Source organism: Meles meles, chromosome 8 (assembly GCF_922984935.1).
Source record: "Meles meles chromosome 8, mMelMel3.1 paternal haplotype, whole genome shotgun sequence".
NCBI lineage: Eukaryota > Metazoa > Chordata > Mammalia > Carnivora > Mustelidae > Meles > Meles meles.
The window spans coordinates 61,646,237-61,662,260 of record NC_060073.1 but is presented as its reverse complement, the minus strand read 5'-3'; the positions used below and the strand labels follow the sequence as shown (position 1 = coordinate 61,662,260).

At 41.9% G+C, this 16,024-nt stretch overlaps 1 protein-coding gene across 1 annotated transcript in view; it reads right to left on the bottom strand.

Annotated features, from left to right (window-relative positions):
- Positions 1-1,177: 1,177 nt before the first annotated feature.
- PPME1 (protein phosphatase methylesterase 1) overlaps positions 1,178-16,024 on the bottom strand; it is a 62,199-nt gene continuing 47,352 nt past the window's right edge. Inside the window, exons 10-14 of the mRNA XM_046015247.1 lie at positions 10,272-10,401; positions 9,157-9,201; positions 4,399-4,463; positions 3,706-3,773; positions 1,178-2,400 (exon numbers count right to left, since the gene is read on the bottom strand). Coding sequence (XP_045871203.1) covers positions 2,382-2,400; positions 3,706-3,773; positions 4,399-4,463; positions 9,157-9,201; positions 10,272-10,401 — 327 coding nt within the window. The 3' untranslated portion in view covers positions 1,178-2,381. The remainder of the gene's footprint in view (positions 2,401-3,705; positions 3,774-4,398; positions 4,464-9,156; positions 9,202-10,271; positions 10,402-16,024) is intronic.

Here is a 16,024-nt window from a genome sequence, read left to right as displayed (position 1 = left end):
TTCTCTTCTCTGCTAGGGAGCTCATACTTTACCCTGAAATACTTAGGGAACATCTAAACCAGAACTTAGAATTAATGTGCTTGTCAGAACACAGACCAGTTCTGACTCAGTAGGTCTGGGGTGGAGACAAAATCTTCAACAAGCTTCCAGATGATACTGATGCTACTGGTCTGCAGACCACTCTGAGTAAAGGTCTTAAGTATAATACAGCAGTGACATGACATGAACTATTTATTAAGTGCTTTATCCTATGCTGGTTACTGAGAAAGCCAGTTAACCTCTATTAACTTACATAGTCCTCAAGACGGGGTGAGGGAGGAGCTGTTGATCATTTTTCAGAGGAAACTGCAGCACAAAGAGAAAGTACATGGCTATCTCATATAGCCATAGGGATGAGCCTTGGGTTCCATTTAGGCAGCCTGGCTCCACAGCCTAAAAGGAAGAAGACTTCAACAATGTGTAGAACGTGACCAAGGGAGGGACTAGGGCAGGAAACCAGCAGGGGTACTGAGTGATCTAGCTGACAGATGAGGCCTAAGCTACCTAAACTATGGCAGGGGCTGTGGGATGAGAAACAGGACAGGATGTAAAAAACAGCATGGTAGGGGTTTGGTAGTAAGCCGGATACAGGTGTGAGAGAGGGCGCCGTCTAGAGAGCCCAGCCTGTCTGGTTTGGACAATAGAGAGATGGTACCTAACCACTTGCTGAGCAAGGACACATGGGAGGAAGAACGAGTTTTAAGGAGAAGGTGAGTTTAGTTTTAGGAATGGTCAGTATGAGTGGCTTTTGGTCATCTGGGAGAGATAGAAGGCAGATGGACTTAAGCATCTAGAGTTCAGGAGATGATCTGGACTGTGGGCAAAGTTGGGGTATTGGCAGACGTGAAGTTGTTGGACCGCATATAAACAGTGCATAGACTGTCCCGTTCTGGGTCGAAGTCGACAGAGCACATCACTGGAAGAATGGGATGGGAATCCAGGTCTCCCTGGCCACAGCAGAGGCTGGCTCTGCCCATTCCACTGGCCATTCTGGATGTGAGGAGCAGGCAGAGCACAAGATGCTGATGGGCTTAGGAAAGGGGTTTCTGGAGACCTATGGTGACTAAATCCAAGAAACTGTCCTCTGTTCCTGGATCAGCAAAAATAAGGACAACTCCATGGAGAAAGACAAGATCGATAAAGGTTGGGAGATATTTATTCTCTTTAAACAAGGTCATAAATAACAAAGAAACAAAGTAGGTCCCAGACTCTGGACCGTGCAGCAGGACAGGGATAGGAAGTTGTTGGGTGGAAAGGTGGAGGGGGCTACGCATCACCTAAGACAGTCACAGAAAAGATGGGCTGCAGGAGACTGCCCCTTCCTGCCCTTGGAAATGGCGTGCCTGGGCAGCAGGGGGAGGCCGCAGGGCTGTGATGAGGCAGCTGGAAGAGGGCATAGATTAAGGATGCTGGGCTGTACTGTTACTCTGAAGAGTGACATGGAAACCACAAATGGTGAAGATAAGCTGTGGGTCTAGAAGAGGCAAGTGGGCACTCTGCACACCTCCAGGGACCAATTATGAAAATGGTTAAATTTGATTCTTAAAAACAACTCCACAGGCTTTAGCCTATGGCTCTGTGCAAGGGCTGTATTAAACCTGGGTTGCTCTGTGGCAAGTGAGGGCTCAAGATGCCCGTGGAGCAGCCTGGCCTCAGCCCAGGGCAGGTGCCCAGACATGTGGGAGAGGGACAGTGGGCTCTCCCCAGATGGGAGGCCATGTGCTTGGACTGACTAGACCTGATTTTCAGGCTGGTTTCTTGTGATGCTACCCACCACCCCTCCCTATTCCTAAGGATGGCATCCTGGCCTCTCTGGGTCTTCCAAGCCTGGAAGAGTAAGACTGGGATAAAAAGGTACCTGACTGGCATTTTATTTGAAAGGGGAAAATAAGGACCACCCTGTGCATGGTCCATCCCATGAGGTAGGGCAGGACCACACCAAGAACAATCTCAAGGAATGGAGGTCCCTGAGCCTGGAGAGACATTTGGACCCAGGTGCACTGCCTAATACCAGGAATAGAGGCCCAGGGTGGCAATTCTGATGGGAGACTTCACCCTAGGCAAGGCAGGGAGAATAGGTAGGGGCTACCCCTGAACAGGGAAGGGGTGGGAGTTGGGGAGCCTTGGACTAAGGAGGTCGAGGTTGGTCAAAGGCCCTGGATAACAATGCTTTCGGCAGGAATACACAAAAGGGTTTGTACATCTGGGGAAGCCCGTTGATAGGGAGCCGGTGTCACATGGTCGGGCAGGATGGTGAGGAGGAGACAGCGGCATCACAGTGGCCTCTGGTGCGATGTATTTACAACAGAGCTCAATGTTGGGGAGGGACGAACAGCAGGTTACTAACAGCCAGGAAACACACTGTGAAGAGTGCAAAGAGAAGGGAAAATACAGGTGACCATTACTAGCTTTCCCCTGCTCGCCCCTTCTCCTCCAGGAGGCCCAGGACCTTCATGACCACCAAGGCCCTTGCAGATCTGTCCAACCTCCCCACAGCCCCATCCAGGTCTAGACATGGGCTCTGCTCTCTGTGAACTGGTGATGTGACCAAATGGTCCAGGGGCTTCAAACACTACTAACAAGAAAAACTTCAGTCTTTGCTTTTGATTCCTGGGGTCCATCAACGATTAGTTACTTGAGGGGTGGTTTGGCATGAGGGAATCACTTGTGTGGCTCACTGTACCAGGCTCCTGTCATCATTGCCAATGCCTATTCTGCCCTGTCACCCTCACCTCCCAGGTCCTGGCATTCAGAGTCCTCTAACGCAGGAGCAGTCTCTTTTCTCCAATATTTCTTCTTCAAATTCCTGAGGGTAGGGAACCAGTTCCCCTGGACTCTCACCAAAATCAGACAGGGGACTTTCCACCCGGCAGGTTTATGATTCAGTAGGCTCGTGGGCTCTCTGTGGGTTGGGCTACTGCGTCACAGACCAGAAGCTCCCTAAGATGGTGCCAGGACGGTGTGGTTTGGGTAATCTTGTCTCTCTTGCTCCTCCTCAACAAAGAGTCTAACTGTGTCTCCCTAATCAGAAGAACTTCCTAGGATGAGAGGTATCCTTTTTCCTTCAAACTAGTGTTTCTCAACTGTGAGTGATTTTGTCTCCCTTGAAGCATTTGGTATCATCTAAAGACATTCTTGTCACAACTTGTGTGTGTGTATGTGGGAGTGCTACTGGTTTCTAGTGCATAGAGGCTAGGGACGCTGTCAAACATCCTACAATACACAGGACAGGCCCCAAATGTCAACAGTGCTGAGGTTGAAAACCCTGCTCTGGATCTCTACACAGTCTCCATGGCCCCTGCCCAGCCTTCTTTGGCAGCAGAGGAGGAGAAGGCAAACAGAACCCTAAGAGTCTGGGAGAAGACTGAGTCCCATCCTAGTCTCCACTCAAGAAGTGGGAGGACTACTTTAAGAAGTGGGGTGGAGTGGAAACTAGGCACAATTTAATCTCAGCTCAGCAACAACCCACTGGACCAAAGTACACAGAAACAAAAAACCATGGGTTTATAGAAACACATGTGCTGGGCTCTGTGTTGAGGAGGAAGCAGAAAGTCATGGTGACCCAAACCAAGCAGGGGTAAGGGAGAGATATTTACAATGCTGCAAATAACTTTTTGTTGGAGTTGGTCAGCACTGCTGGGCTCCTTAAACCTGTTACTTCCTTACCATTGGAATCCACCGATGGGCTCTGCAAACCTGTGCCGGATCAGGAAAGTGGCAACAGCTTCGGCTACCTGGAAAAGGGAGAGATATTCCAGGCTATATGTTGTTAGCAATGGGGATCAGCTTTGGAGGTCCTGTGGGCGTCTACTGGAAGGTTAGGCTCTATAGTGGACTCATGGATCTTCTAGGTCTGAGAAGCTTGAAACCTAAAGAACCTGAGTCCTGGCAAGGCTAGAAGACTCCTCCCCACCATCCTTGCCAAATACAGCTCCAGAGAAGTCAAGAGGAATGCTGTAAAGGCTTATTTATCCCCTGACACTTACAAAGCATCTTATTCTATAGACGTGCATATTAACTTCCAATTGTGACTGTAGTTTCAGGAGCAGTTTCTATCCCAATTTTTCCTTCTTCCACCTGGCTTTTCAGCTAAGGAGAGAGGTAGAGCTTAAGATCTTAACCAGATCACCCTGGGATGAAACTACAGGATGCCAGTGGTTCCTCAGTCCATACACAGAAACCCAAGACCACAGCAGCTGCCAGGAAGAGGTTTGGGGAGATGGTGGAGTTCTATCTGAATAGGTGCCACAGTAGCTGCTGCAGGCAACTTGGCCTGACTCAGAGGCTTGTACTATTTTCTGTGAGACAAAAGGTGACTCTCACAGCTGTCCCTTTGTAGTCACAGAGCACCAGACTCACCTTGTCTGGGGCATCCTCATGGACAGCGTGGCCACACTGGGGTAGGACCTGCATCTGGAACTTTCCTGGAAAGGAAACAAATCTAGGTGACCTCAGGGACTAAAACGGCCCTCTCCTTACCACCTCTGTGGTCTTTGAAGTGGACGGTAAAATTTGCAGTTATAACCTTGGGCAAATGATTTTCCCTTCATTTTTAACTTTGGCAACTATTTAGTATGATTTACTTTGGGCCAGCCACAGGAAGGTTCCTGTATTCAGGGGATTTACAGTCTAGTAGGGGAACAGAAAAGACATTTCATTTTATTTATTTATTTTTAAAAAGATTTTATTTATTTATTTGACAGAGAGACACAGCAAGAGAGGGAACACAAGCGGGGGAGTGGGAGAGGGAGAAGCAGGCTTCCCACCAAGCAGGGAGCCTGATGCAGGGCTTGATCCCAGGACCCTGGTATCTTGACCTGAGCTGACGGCAGCCACTTAACAACTGAGCCTTCCACACATCCCAAAAGACAACATTTTAATGTAGCATGTAGTTCTTATGATAAAACTGAGCACATGGAACTGGAAGAACATAGGAAAGGAGGCTTCGCAATCCAATAAAGATACAGGAAAGCTTCGCACACGGAAAAAAAAAAATAGTCTACATAAAGGAAAGGAGAATGAAATGGTTTTTTTTCCTGGAAATAAGAAGTCTGGCACAGAGGGGCGCCTGGGTGGCTCAGTGGGTTAAAGGCTCTGCCTTCGGCTCAGGACATGATCCCAGAGCCTGCTTCTCTCTCTGCCTCTGCCTGCCACTCTGCCTGCTTGTGTGCTAGCTTGCTCGCTCACTCTCTGAGACAAATAAATAAAATCTTAAAAAAAAAAAAAAATAAGCAGCCTTGGGCAAATTACTTCACTAACCATGGTATTAATTTCAATCATCTCAGAAAAGAATTTCAGTATTTATCCTGTTCAGTTTTATGGGGTAGATTTGAGAATCAACTTAAAAATTGGATAGAAGAGTATTTTGAGAAAATTCTAAAGCACTGTGTAACTGGGTTAGGAATCCTGGAATGTGATAACCCAAAGAACTTCCAGAGCATGCTGCTTGTTTTGTAAACGGAGCCTCTCGGGCTCTGAGAGTCTGCTCTCTACTTAGGGGAAGCTGTGGGTCCCATTTCCTTTAGTCTGCTGCTTAGAGATCTTGCTTTATCTGTCTTCTCTGTTTACTCTTAATAGCTATCACATTAATGGTGAGCCTACAGTGTTCTACAAGGCAGTGGGAGAAAGTGGTTAGTATTGTCTGGCATTTGGTTGAGCACTTAAGTGGTAACATTATTGTAATAATAAATTTCAAAATCCTTAATATAGCTTACAAAACCCTTGATGGTATGGTCCCTGCTTTCCTCTCCAGTCTCATTGTTAACTCTCAAGAGTTCTGTGCCAGACTTTTTTTTTTTTTTTAAAGATTTTATTTATTTATTTGACAGACAGAGATCACAAGTAGGCAGAGAGGCAGGCAGAGAGAGAGGAGGAAACAGGCTCCCCGCTGAGCAAGGAGCCAATGTGGGACTTGATCCCAGGACCCTGGGATCATGACCTGAGCTGAAAGCAGCGGCTTAACCCACTGAGCCACCCAGGCTTCCCTGTGCTTATTTAATTAGTAGAGGAACTATTTTTTTTTTTTTTAAGAACTAAGACTATTCTATTCAGTGAGGCCCAGCTCATGCCCTTCCTCTTGCAGTAGTATGCCCTGGGGGCTCCGGCCTATTCCATCCTAGTCCCCTCTCTGCTCCCTCTCTCTCTTTTTAAAAAGATTTTATTTATTTATTTGAGAGAGAGAGAGTGAGAGAGAGTACGAGAGGGGAGAAGGTCAGAGGGAGAAGCAGACTCTCCACAGGGCTGGGAGCCTGATGCGGGACTTGATCCAGGACTCCGGGATCATGACCTGAGCCAAATAGTGGCTTAACCAACTGAGCCACGCAGGTGCCCCCTCTTATCTCTTAATGTACTACAGCTAACATGTTTGGATTGAAACACAGAGCAGCTTGTGCCCTGCTTGTTTTGTAAGCTTATATTTTATGCCACTGGTGCTTGCCTCCCCAGGAGCGTGACACTTCTGTAAGAACAGAGCCTAATATCAACAGGGCCCAGCATAGGACTAGACACTGAGTAAGCATTAGTAAGTCTTAAATGGATAATTCAGTGAATGACCTGATAACACTTACAATTCCAACCACACTGGGCTTGATGTCTAGGGATGAATTTTTTGTTTCTCTTTGGAAGAGTGGGTATAAAGAATCAGAGAGAATGCACACACACTAATAACACTAATAATGTGCCTTGTACACATAAAATAACGATTATGGGTAATCCTCACAATTATTCTATGAAGTGGGCATATTTCCAAACCCTTCCCTCTCATCTTACAGAACATTAGGTTCAGACAGCCTAAATTATTTACCCAGGTTGCATCATGAATGGGTGCTAGGTTTCTAGGAATCCATTAACTAATTCAGCAGGTTTAAACAGTGCTGGAAAGACTGTGGTTTGGAATCTATGCCAATTTGGCTATTTCCCTTTATCTTATGGGATGTCCCTCACTCCAGCCATTTACTTTCTATATTCATGGGATGCTCTGGAAGAGAAGGTACTCGTGGCATAATCCTTACTGGGGAAATGGCAGGGCATCTAATGAGGAATCATGAGTACTTCCTGGATATAATGAAGCCATCATTTGTCAGACTCTTACTTCACATGTATTTTTGTATTTAAACACCATACAAATGTATTGAGATATAGCATTATTTCTATTTTACAGATGAAGAAACTCAGGATTAAAGAAGTTCACTCAGGCCACAACTCTAGTAACAGTGACTCAAAGCCAGGACTGTTTGATTCCAAGGCTGGTGACCAACAATGGTTTCAAATGCTATTCTAGTCCAGCTCAACTGCTTTCAGATAGTCTCAGGGGCCATATCTATTCTGCCTGTCTAGTATCAAGCAGTAAAACTGCTTAGGAAAGGTTTCCTTGAATTGAATGTAAGGAAAGATGTCTAAACTCAGAATTACCAACATAAGTGCCATACAATTCTTTTTTTTTTAATATTTTATTTATTTAACAGACAGAAATCACAACTAGGCAGAGAGACAGGCAGAGTGAGAGGAGGAAGCAGGCTCCCTGCAGGGCAGAGAGCCCGATGTGGGCTCGATCCCAGGACCCCGGGATCATGACCTGAACCGAAGGCAGAGGCTTTAACCCACTGAGCCACCCAGGCGCCCCACGTAAGTGCCATAAAACTCACACTGTCCCAGTTCATAATCTTCCTCCAGGCTTCAGATACTATGTAGTTGGAGGAATAGGGTAGGAGTGGTTGGGTCCAGAATGTAATAAATCATTCAGGAGCCTTTGAACAACTGTTGCTTAGAAGTATAGTCCCCCCCACCCTTTTCTGTGGGGAGCCTGAGGACAGTTAAAAGAACAGTTTGAGACCATAAACATCCAAGTAGAGATGTCCAGTAGGTTTTATATATGGGCCAGGTCTGGAGCTCAGGAGAGACGTATGAGCTGGACATTTAGCTTTGGGAGTTATAAGGGTATAAATAAAAGCCATGAGATTGCCCAGAGAGAGTCAGCAGGGGGAAAAAAGGGAGGTCAAGAACAGAATCTGCTTAAGCCTGAAACCTTGACTTGGAGTTAGCACTTCTTCTTCTCATAACCTAAAAGATACCAATGTCTGTTGATTTCAACTTTACCACACCTTTCATCCATACTAAAATAAGAGCCTCCACAAAATTGGTCCCACAGCCTCCACTTCCATCCGGACAACACACCTGGATCTGCGCAAAATATGTTACTTTTCTACTCATTATAATTCACGATCCCCATGAAGTTGCCCTCAACTTTCTCATTTTATAGACTGAGAAAACTAAAGCTAAGGCAGGTCAAATAACTTGCCTGGGGTCATAAAATGAGTAGGAAAGAAGTACTACTCCCAACCTCAGAGTCTTTGCTTTTGCCACCTCACCATGCTGTCTTCTAAACATAGTTTACATCTTTTTGTATCCCAATCATCCTGGACATTTCTCTTTCCTAAGACTTCCAACAATGATAAAAATACTGATCAGTGGAGCACTGAGTGTTGTGCAAAAAGAATGAATACTGTTACGCTGAAAAAATAAATAAAATGGGAAAAAAAAAATACTGATCAGTATTCAGAATATCTCCTTCAAAATATTACATATTTATAGGGTACTTTATGGTTTATAATGAACTCTGCCAAGACATTGCCTCATTTTAATCCTTACAACCCTGAGATGTAGATGGGAGTTACGTCCCTATTTAGATGGAGGAAAAAAACTGAAGCTCAGAAAATGGAAATATTTGGGTCAGGACTGGATATTGATGTCAAGTTTGGAGTTAACTCTAAAGCTCATGCTCTTTCCATTGCACTTTACCACCTCAGAACATTAATTTCCACATGACTCTGTCCTCAGAGAAGGACCTAGGAACGTAATTTCTTTCTTTCTTTCTTTTTTTTTTAAGATTTATTTACTTACTTGAGAGACAGAGTGCGCATGTGCACACATAAGCGTGAGAGGGAGGAAGAGCAGAGTGAGAGACAGAGAAGCCCAAGCTGATTCCCCACTGAGCATGGAGCCCAACACGGAGCTCAACCTCATGACCCTGAGATCACGAACTGAACCGAAATCACAAGTGGGACGCTTAATTGACTGAGCCACCCAGGCACCCCTGGACATAATTTCTTGACTACTTACCTTGCATTTGGCCAATAGTCAGATCCTTATCCAATCTGTCAACACCTAGAACAAAATAGGAGAATCCAGAAGTAGTTTACTAGAAAAGGTTATGTGAAACAGGTTTTGCTGTTCAAGTAAGAAGTAAAAAATTGTTACAAAGTTGTAAACATGATGACATTCTCAATTCACATTAATCCCAATCATAACCCTTTGAAGGTATATACTCACCACATGAAACTTTCCAGAATGAGAGCCCCCTGCAATCTTTTTGATCATTTAAACTGATTTCTGAAAATAGGGTTTCACTTTTTAAAATTTCCATTATACTCAGAATATCTTTATGCCACTCTGGAGAACTTGCACTTAACCAGGGATTGAAGGCAGACCAGAATGAAGTTACTCCAGATGGATGCTTGTGCTTAGTTAGGTTTAGGGATTTGCTGTGGAGAGGAGCGGAACACAAATGAGTGAGTATGGTACTTTATTTTGGAAGCTACTACCCATGTACGAGTAGTTTGGTTTTTTTTTTTTTTTTTCAGACTTTATTTATTTGAGAGGGAGTGAGTAAGCGACCATAGGGGAGGGGAACGGGCAGAGGCAGAGGAAGAAGCAGACTCCTATGGGGTTTAATCGGACTCCCCAATATCATGATTGGAGCTGAAGGCAGATGCTTAACTGACTGAGCCACCCAGGCGCCCCATGTGGTGAGTAGTTTTAACAAGGACCTACTCAGAAGATGATATACCTACACTGCTATGGACTGAATTGTATCCTCCCTGTCATTCATATGTTGAAGGCCTATTCCACAGTGTGACCATATTTGCAGATATGGAAATAATTAAGATTAAATGGGGTCATATGTGTAGGGTCTTCATATGACAGGATTAGTGTCTTTTTAAGAACAAACACCAGAGAGCTTGCTTTCACTCTCTCGTCTGTCATGTAGGACACAGTGAGAGGGCAGTTGTCTGCAAGCCAGTAAGAAAGCTCCCACCAGAACTTGACTGTGCCGATACCCTGCTCTCAGACTTCCAGCCTCCAGAACTGTGAGAAAATGAGTTTGTTGTTAAAGCACCCAATTTATAATATTTTGTTATGGCAGCTTGAGCTAATACACACACGTGCACACTTACCAGCCAAAAGCAGCAATTTAGGAATAGGACAACTAAGGAAGAGATTGGATAAGCCTCGGAACCAGCCATCCCAGTATTTTTCTGTTTTTGCCAGTTCAATTCTCCAAGTATATGGATGGTCTTTCTTGGTCTGGAGGAAAAGAGCAAGTTCTGAGTCTCTGAGGGCAACCTTTGGAGGAATAGGACAAAAACTAGGTCCCTAGGAAAAGGAAAGGGAAGGAAACTAGCACTTACTAAGGTGCTACAAGGTCCCAGATATTTTCATATTCATTTAATCATTAAAACAGCTTTGTGATATAGGTTATGTTGTAATTTCCATGTTTAGATAACTAGAAATTTACTTTTTACTTCTATTAATTTCAGTGAACTTTGAAAACTTTCTTAAGTTCACAAAGCTAGTAAATCGTAGAGTCAGTTAAGACTTAGTTTCTCTTATATCCATTTGACAAAAAGAATATATCCATCAAAAGGATAATTACAAAAAGCACAGTACAGTATGAAAAAATACTTATGATATAATATTAAAAGAAAGAAGAAGAGTACAACATGCCATCCAAGTGAGGATTACTACTGGAAAAATGTGGTACACATAGGGAAAGAACTGGAAGGGAAAACTGAAAATATGTGGATTTATTGGCAGAGCATTTTTTATGTTTTGATTTGATAATGGTATGTTCCTGCAATAGTAATCTGAAAAAGGAAATCTGGCACAAATAGTACAAAATGTATCTGTTAAATCCCGATATATACTAGACCGGCACAGAGTATGTATTCATCAAATACAAGATGAACAAATAAATGATTCCCTATAGTTTTCTGCATCATTGAAAATTTTAAATTTTATAACTCAAATAAATAATTGGGATCCTGCAGTAGCCACAATATGAAAATCTGGAAGTGAACATGAGATAGCAACATACTGTGTTACAGATCAGTGGATGGATGTCCATACTAGCCTAAGTGATCTACAGATCCTTATCATAATAATCCTTATCAAAATCCAAATGACATTCTTGCAAAATAGAAAAATTCATCAAAAATTCATATAGAATCTCAAGGGACACCAAATAGCAAAAACAATTTTTTAAAAGAATAAAATTGGAAGACACATGCTCTCTAATTTCAAAACATATTACAAAGCTACAGTAATCAAAACAGTATGGTACTGGTATAAGGACAAAGAGACCAATGGAATACACAAGAGAACCCAGAAATAAACAACAAGGGTCCAAGATGACTCAATGGAGAAAGAACAGTCTTTTCAGCAAATGGTGTTGGAAAAATTGGATAGCCACATGCAAAGAATGAAGCTGGACAATACACAAGTTTAACTCAAATGGGTTAAAGACCTAATTATATTAAGACCCAAAACTGTAAAACTTCTAGAAGAAAACAGAGGAAAGCATCACATAGCTTTTCATGACATTGAATTTGACAATGATTTTTTGGCTATGACACCAAAAGCAAAGGCAACAAAAGCAAAAATAGACAAATGGACTACATCAAACATAAAAACTTCTGTGCATCAAAGAACACAATCAACAGAGTGACAAGACATTGTACAGAATGGGAGAAAATATCTGCAAATCATATCGATGATAAGGGGTTTATATTCAGGATATATAAAGAATTTCTACTATTCAGTAACAAAAAAATCAAACAACCTGATTAAAAAATGGGCAATGGACATGAGGAGACATTCTCCAAAGAGGATATACAAATGGCCAATAAGTACATGAAAAGAACAACACTAACCATTAGGGAAATGCAAGTCAAAACCACAATGAGATATCACTTTATACCTATTAGGATGGCTATTTTCAAAAAAGACAAAATAACAAGCATTGGCAAAGATGTGGAGAAACTGGAGCACTGTTGGTGAGATTACACAATGGTACAATCACTATGAAAATAGCATGGCAGTTACTCAAAAATTAAAACTATCATATGAGGGCGCCTGGGTGGCTCAGTGGGTTAAGCCTCTGCCTTCGGCTCAGGTCATGATCCCAGAGTCCTGGGATCGAGTCCTACATCGGGCTCTCTGCTTGGCAGGGAGCCTGCTTCCTCCTCTCTCTCTCTCTCTCTCTCTCTGCCTACTTGTGATCTCTCTCCTTCAAATATATATAAATAAAAAATCTTAAAAAAAAAACAACAAACTATCATATGATCCAGCAATCTTACTTCTGGGTATAGAGCCAGAAGTGAAAGCAGGGTCTTGAGGAGATATTTGCAGACCCATGTTCATGAGCAGCATTATTCACAACAGTCAAGAGAAGTAAGCAGTATCTATCAATGGATGAATAGATAAACAAAATGTGTTATATGCATATTATTTAGCCTTAAAGAAGGAAATCCTGTCACATGCTACAACAGAGAGGAAACTTGAGACATTGTGTTAACTAAAATAAACCAGTCACAAAAAGACAAACACTGATTCTACTTCTATGAGGTATCTAATGTAGTGGAATTCATAGAAAGTAAAATGGTAGGAATGGGAGGAAAGGGAAATTGTTTAATGAATACAGAGTTTTAGATTGAAATGAAAAAGCTCTGGAGATGTTTTACCACAATACAAACGCTACTTAACTGTACATTTAAAAATGAGTAAGGTGGTAAATTTTGTTATGTGTTTTTTTTTACCAAAATTAAAAAAAGAAAGAAAGAAAAAGATCACTGGATGGATATTCAGGAAACTTGGGTCTTCCCAGTCTCACTAAATAATGCATGTGCAACACCACTAATAAGCCACTTCTAGTAGATTCCACTGTCAGAGACAGCAAGACCCTCCTAAATGTACACTGTACTTCATAAGCAAATGACTAATTTAAGGTAAGGGAACTTCCAAGGATAATAATATTATAAAAAGAAATTTTTAAAAGAGGAGTTCAAGTCTTAAAAATGTAAAAATGAAGAGAAAAAAACCTGGATAGAATTAGAGTTGCTCCTGTATTTAGGGTGATAATACTATATCCTTTCTCTGGAGAGCTGGATCATAAAGTTTATCTAGTTTAGATTCCTTCCTCTGACAAATGGTAATAAAACAAAACAATGTAAGAAACAAAACAATGAATATGGGGGAAAAAAAGAGAGGCAAACCAGAAAACACGCTTAACTATACAGAACAAACTGAGGGTTGTTGGAGGGATGGGTCAAATGGATGAAAGATATTAAGGGGGACACCTGTGATGAGCATGGGGTATTGTATATAAGTGACAAGTCACTAAATTCTACCCCTGGAACTAATAATACACTGTATGTTAACTGAAATTTAGATAAAAACTTGAAAGAAGAAAACTAAAAACAAAAAACAAAAAACAAAAAAACCAGATCTAACTGTTGGATAGGAGAAGCAGAAAGCTAGCTACCAATCATCCTGAGATGTTCATGTGGGTAGGATATGGTTCTCCACACAAGGGCATCAACCACAGGCTTTGCACTATTTCCCAACACCTCACTTGAAAAGCATTTAAAAAGAAAGGTTTCGTCCAGAGAGGGAGACAAACCTTAAGAGACTCAGTCTCAGGAAACAAACAGGGTTGCTGGAGTGGAGTGGGTGGGAGGGATGGGGTGGCTGGGTGATGGACACTGGAGAGGGTATGTGCTATGGTGAGTGCTGTGAATTGTGTAAGACTGATGATTCACAGACCTGTACCCCTGAAACAAATAAATACATTATATGTTAATAAGAAAATGAAATAAGATAAAAAATAAAAAGACAGGTTTTTGTGTTAGTCAGAATTGATTTAATGCAAATCCCAGCTCCATCGTCAGCTAATAAACTGTGGGTCCCTTGGGAAAGTTACCTAACTTCTTCAAGCGTGTTTTCTTAGCTATAAGGAGCACAACATAAAATCTCAAAGGATTGTTGTAAGGATGAACTAAAGATATTCATTCACGTATGTAAAACAATAGGAACATGGTCTGGCACATAAAAGTAAAAACCAAAATAAAAATCATTTTTGCTTTTAAGATTTTATTTATTTGACAGATAAAGAGACATTGAGAGAGGAATACAAGCGGAGGAGTAGGAGAGGGAGAAGCAGGCTTCCAGCTGAGTAGGGAGCCCGATGTGGGGCCCGATCCAAGGATTTTGGTATCATGACCTGAGCCGAAGGCATATGTTTAACGACTAAGCCACCCAGCTGCCTGCCAAAATCAAAATCTTAAGAATATAGGATTTCTATAATCTTGAAAAAGAAGAGCAAAGCTGGAGAACTTACACTTCCTGATTTCAAAACTTGCTATGAAGCTACAATAATGTAGACAGTGGCACTTGCATAACAACAGACATATTTTGGCACAACAGAATTGAAAGTCCAGAGATAAACTGTGGCATTTATGGTCATCTGATTTCCAAAAAGGAATGCAAGATAATTAAATGGGAAAGTAGGGTCTTAGCAACAAATGGTCCTGGGACAGCTGGACATCCACATGCAAAAGAATGAAGTTACATCTCCTACCCTCGTACTATATACAAAAAATAACTCAAAATGGATCATAGACCTAAATATAAGAGCTAAAACTAGAAAACTAAAACTAGAAACCTAGATATATATAAGAGTTTATACTAGATAAATAAGAGTTTAAACTAGAAAATATTTGCAATGAGGGGCTTGTATCTAGAATATATAAGAACTCTTATAATTCAGTAATAAAAAGATGAAACACCCTCTTGAAAAATGGGCAAAGGATCTGAATATATATTTCTCCAGAGAAGAAATGGCCAAGAAGCCCAGCATAAGATGTTCAACATTAATAGTCATCAGGAAAATGTAAATCAAAACCACAATGAGACACCACTTCATACCCATTAGGATGGCTATAATCAAAAAGAGAGACAATATTACAAATGCTGACAAAGTTGTAGAAAAAAGGAACACTCAGACACTAGTAGTGGGAATATAAAATGTCGCAGGCACTTTGGAAAACAGTCTGGCTATTTCTCGAATGATTAAATACAGAAATAGCATCTAGCAATCCACTGGTAGGTGCATACCCAAGAAAAATAAAAACCTATGCCCACAGAAACTTGTACACAAATGTTTGGATAAGTGTTATTCATAATAGACAAAAAGTGAAAACAATCCAAATGTCCAATGACTGATGAATGGATAAAAAAATGTGGTCTATCCATACAAAGGAATATTATTCAGCCACAAATAGGAATAAAGTACTGATACATGGTATAGTAAGGATGAACCTTGAAAACATTATGCTAAGGTAAAAGAAACCAGCCACAGGACTATATATTCATTTATATTAAACGTCCAGATGAGGCAATTCTACAAAGACAGAAAGATTAATGGATGCCCAGGGCTGATGTTGGGGAGAAATGGGAAGTGACTGCAAACAGGTACGATATTTTTTTTAAGTGATGTAAATGTCTTTTTTTTTTTTAAAGATTTTATTTATTTATTTGACAGAGAGATCACAAGTAGGCAGAGAGGCAGAGAGAGAGAGAGAGGAGGAAGCAGGCTCCCTGCCGAGCAGAGAGCCCGATGCGGGGCTCGATCCCAGGACCCTGAGATCATGACCTGAGCTGAAGGCAGAGGCTTAATCCACTGAGCCACCCAGGTGCCCCTAAATGTCTTTTTTTTAAAAAAGATTTTATTTATTTATTTGACAGAGAGATAGAGAGCACAAGTAGGCACAGCAGCAGGCAGAGGGGCAGGCAGAGCGAGAGGGAGAAGCAGGCTCTCCACCAAGCAGGGAGCCCGATGTAGGGTTCAATCACAGGACTCTGGGATGATGAC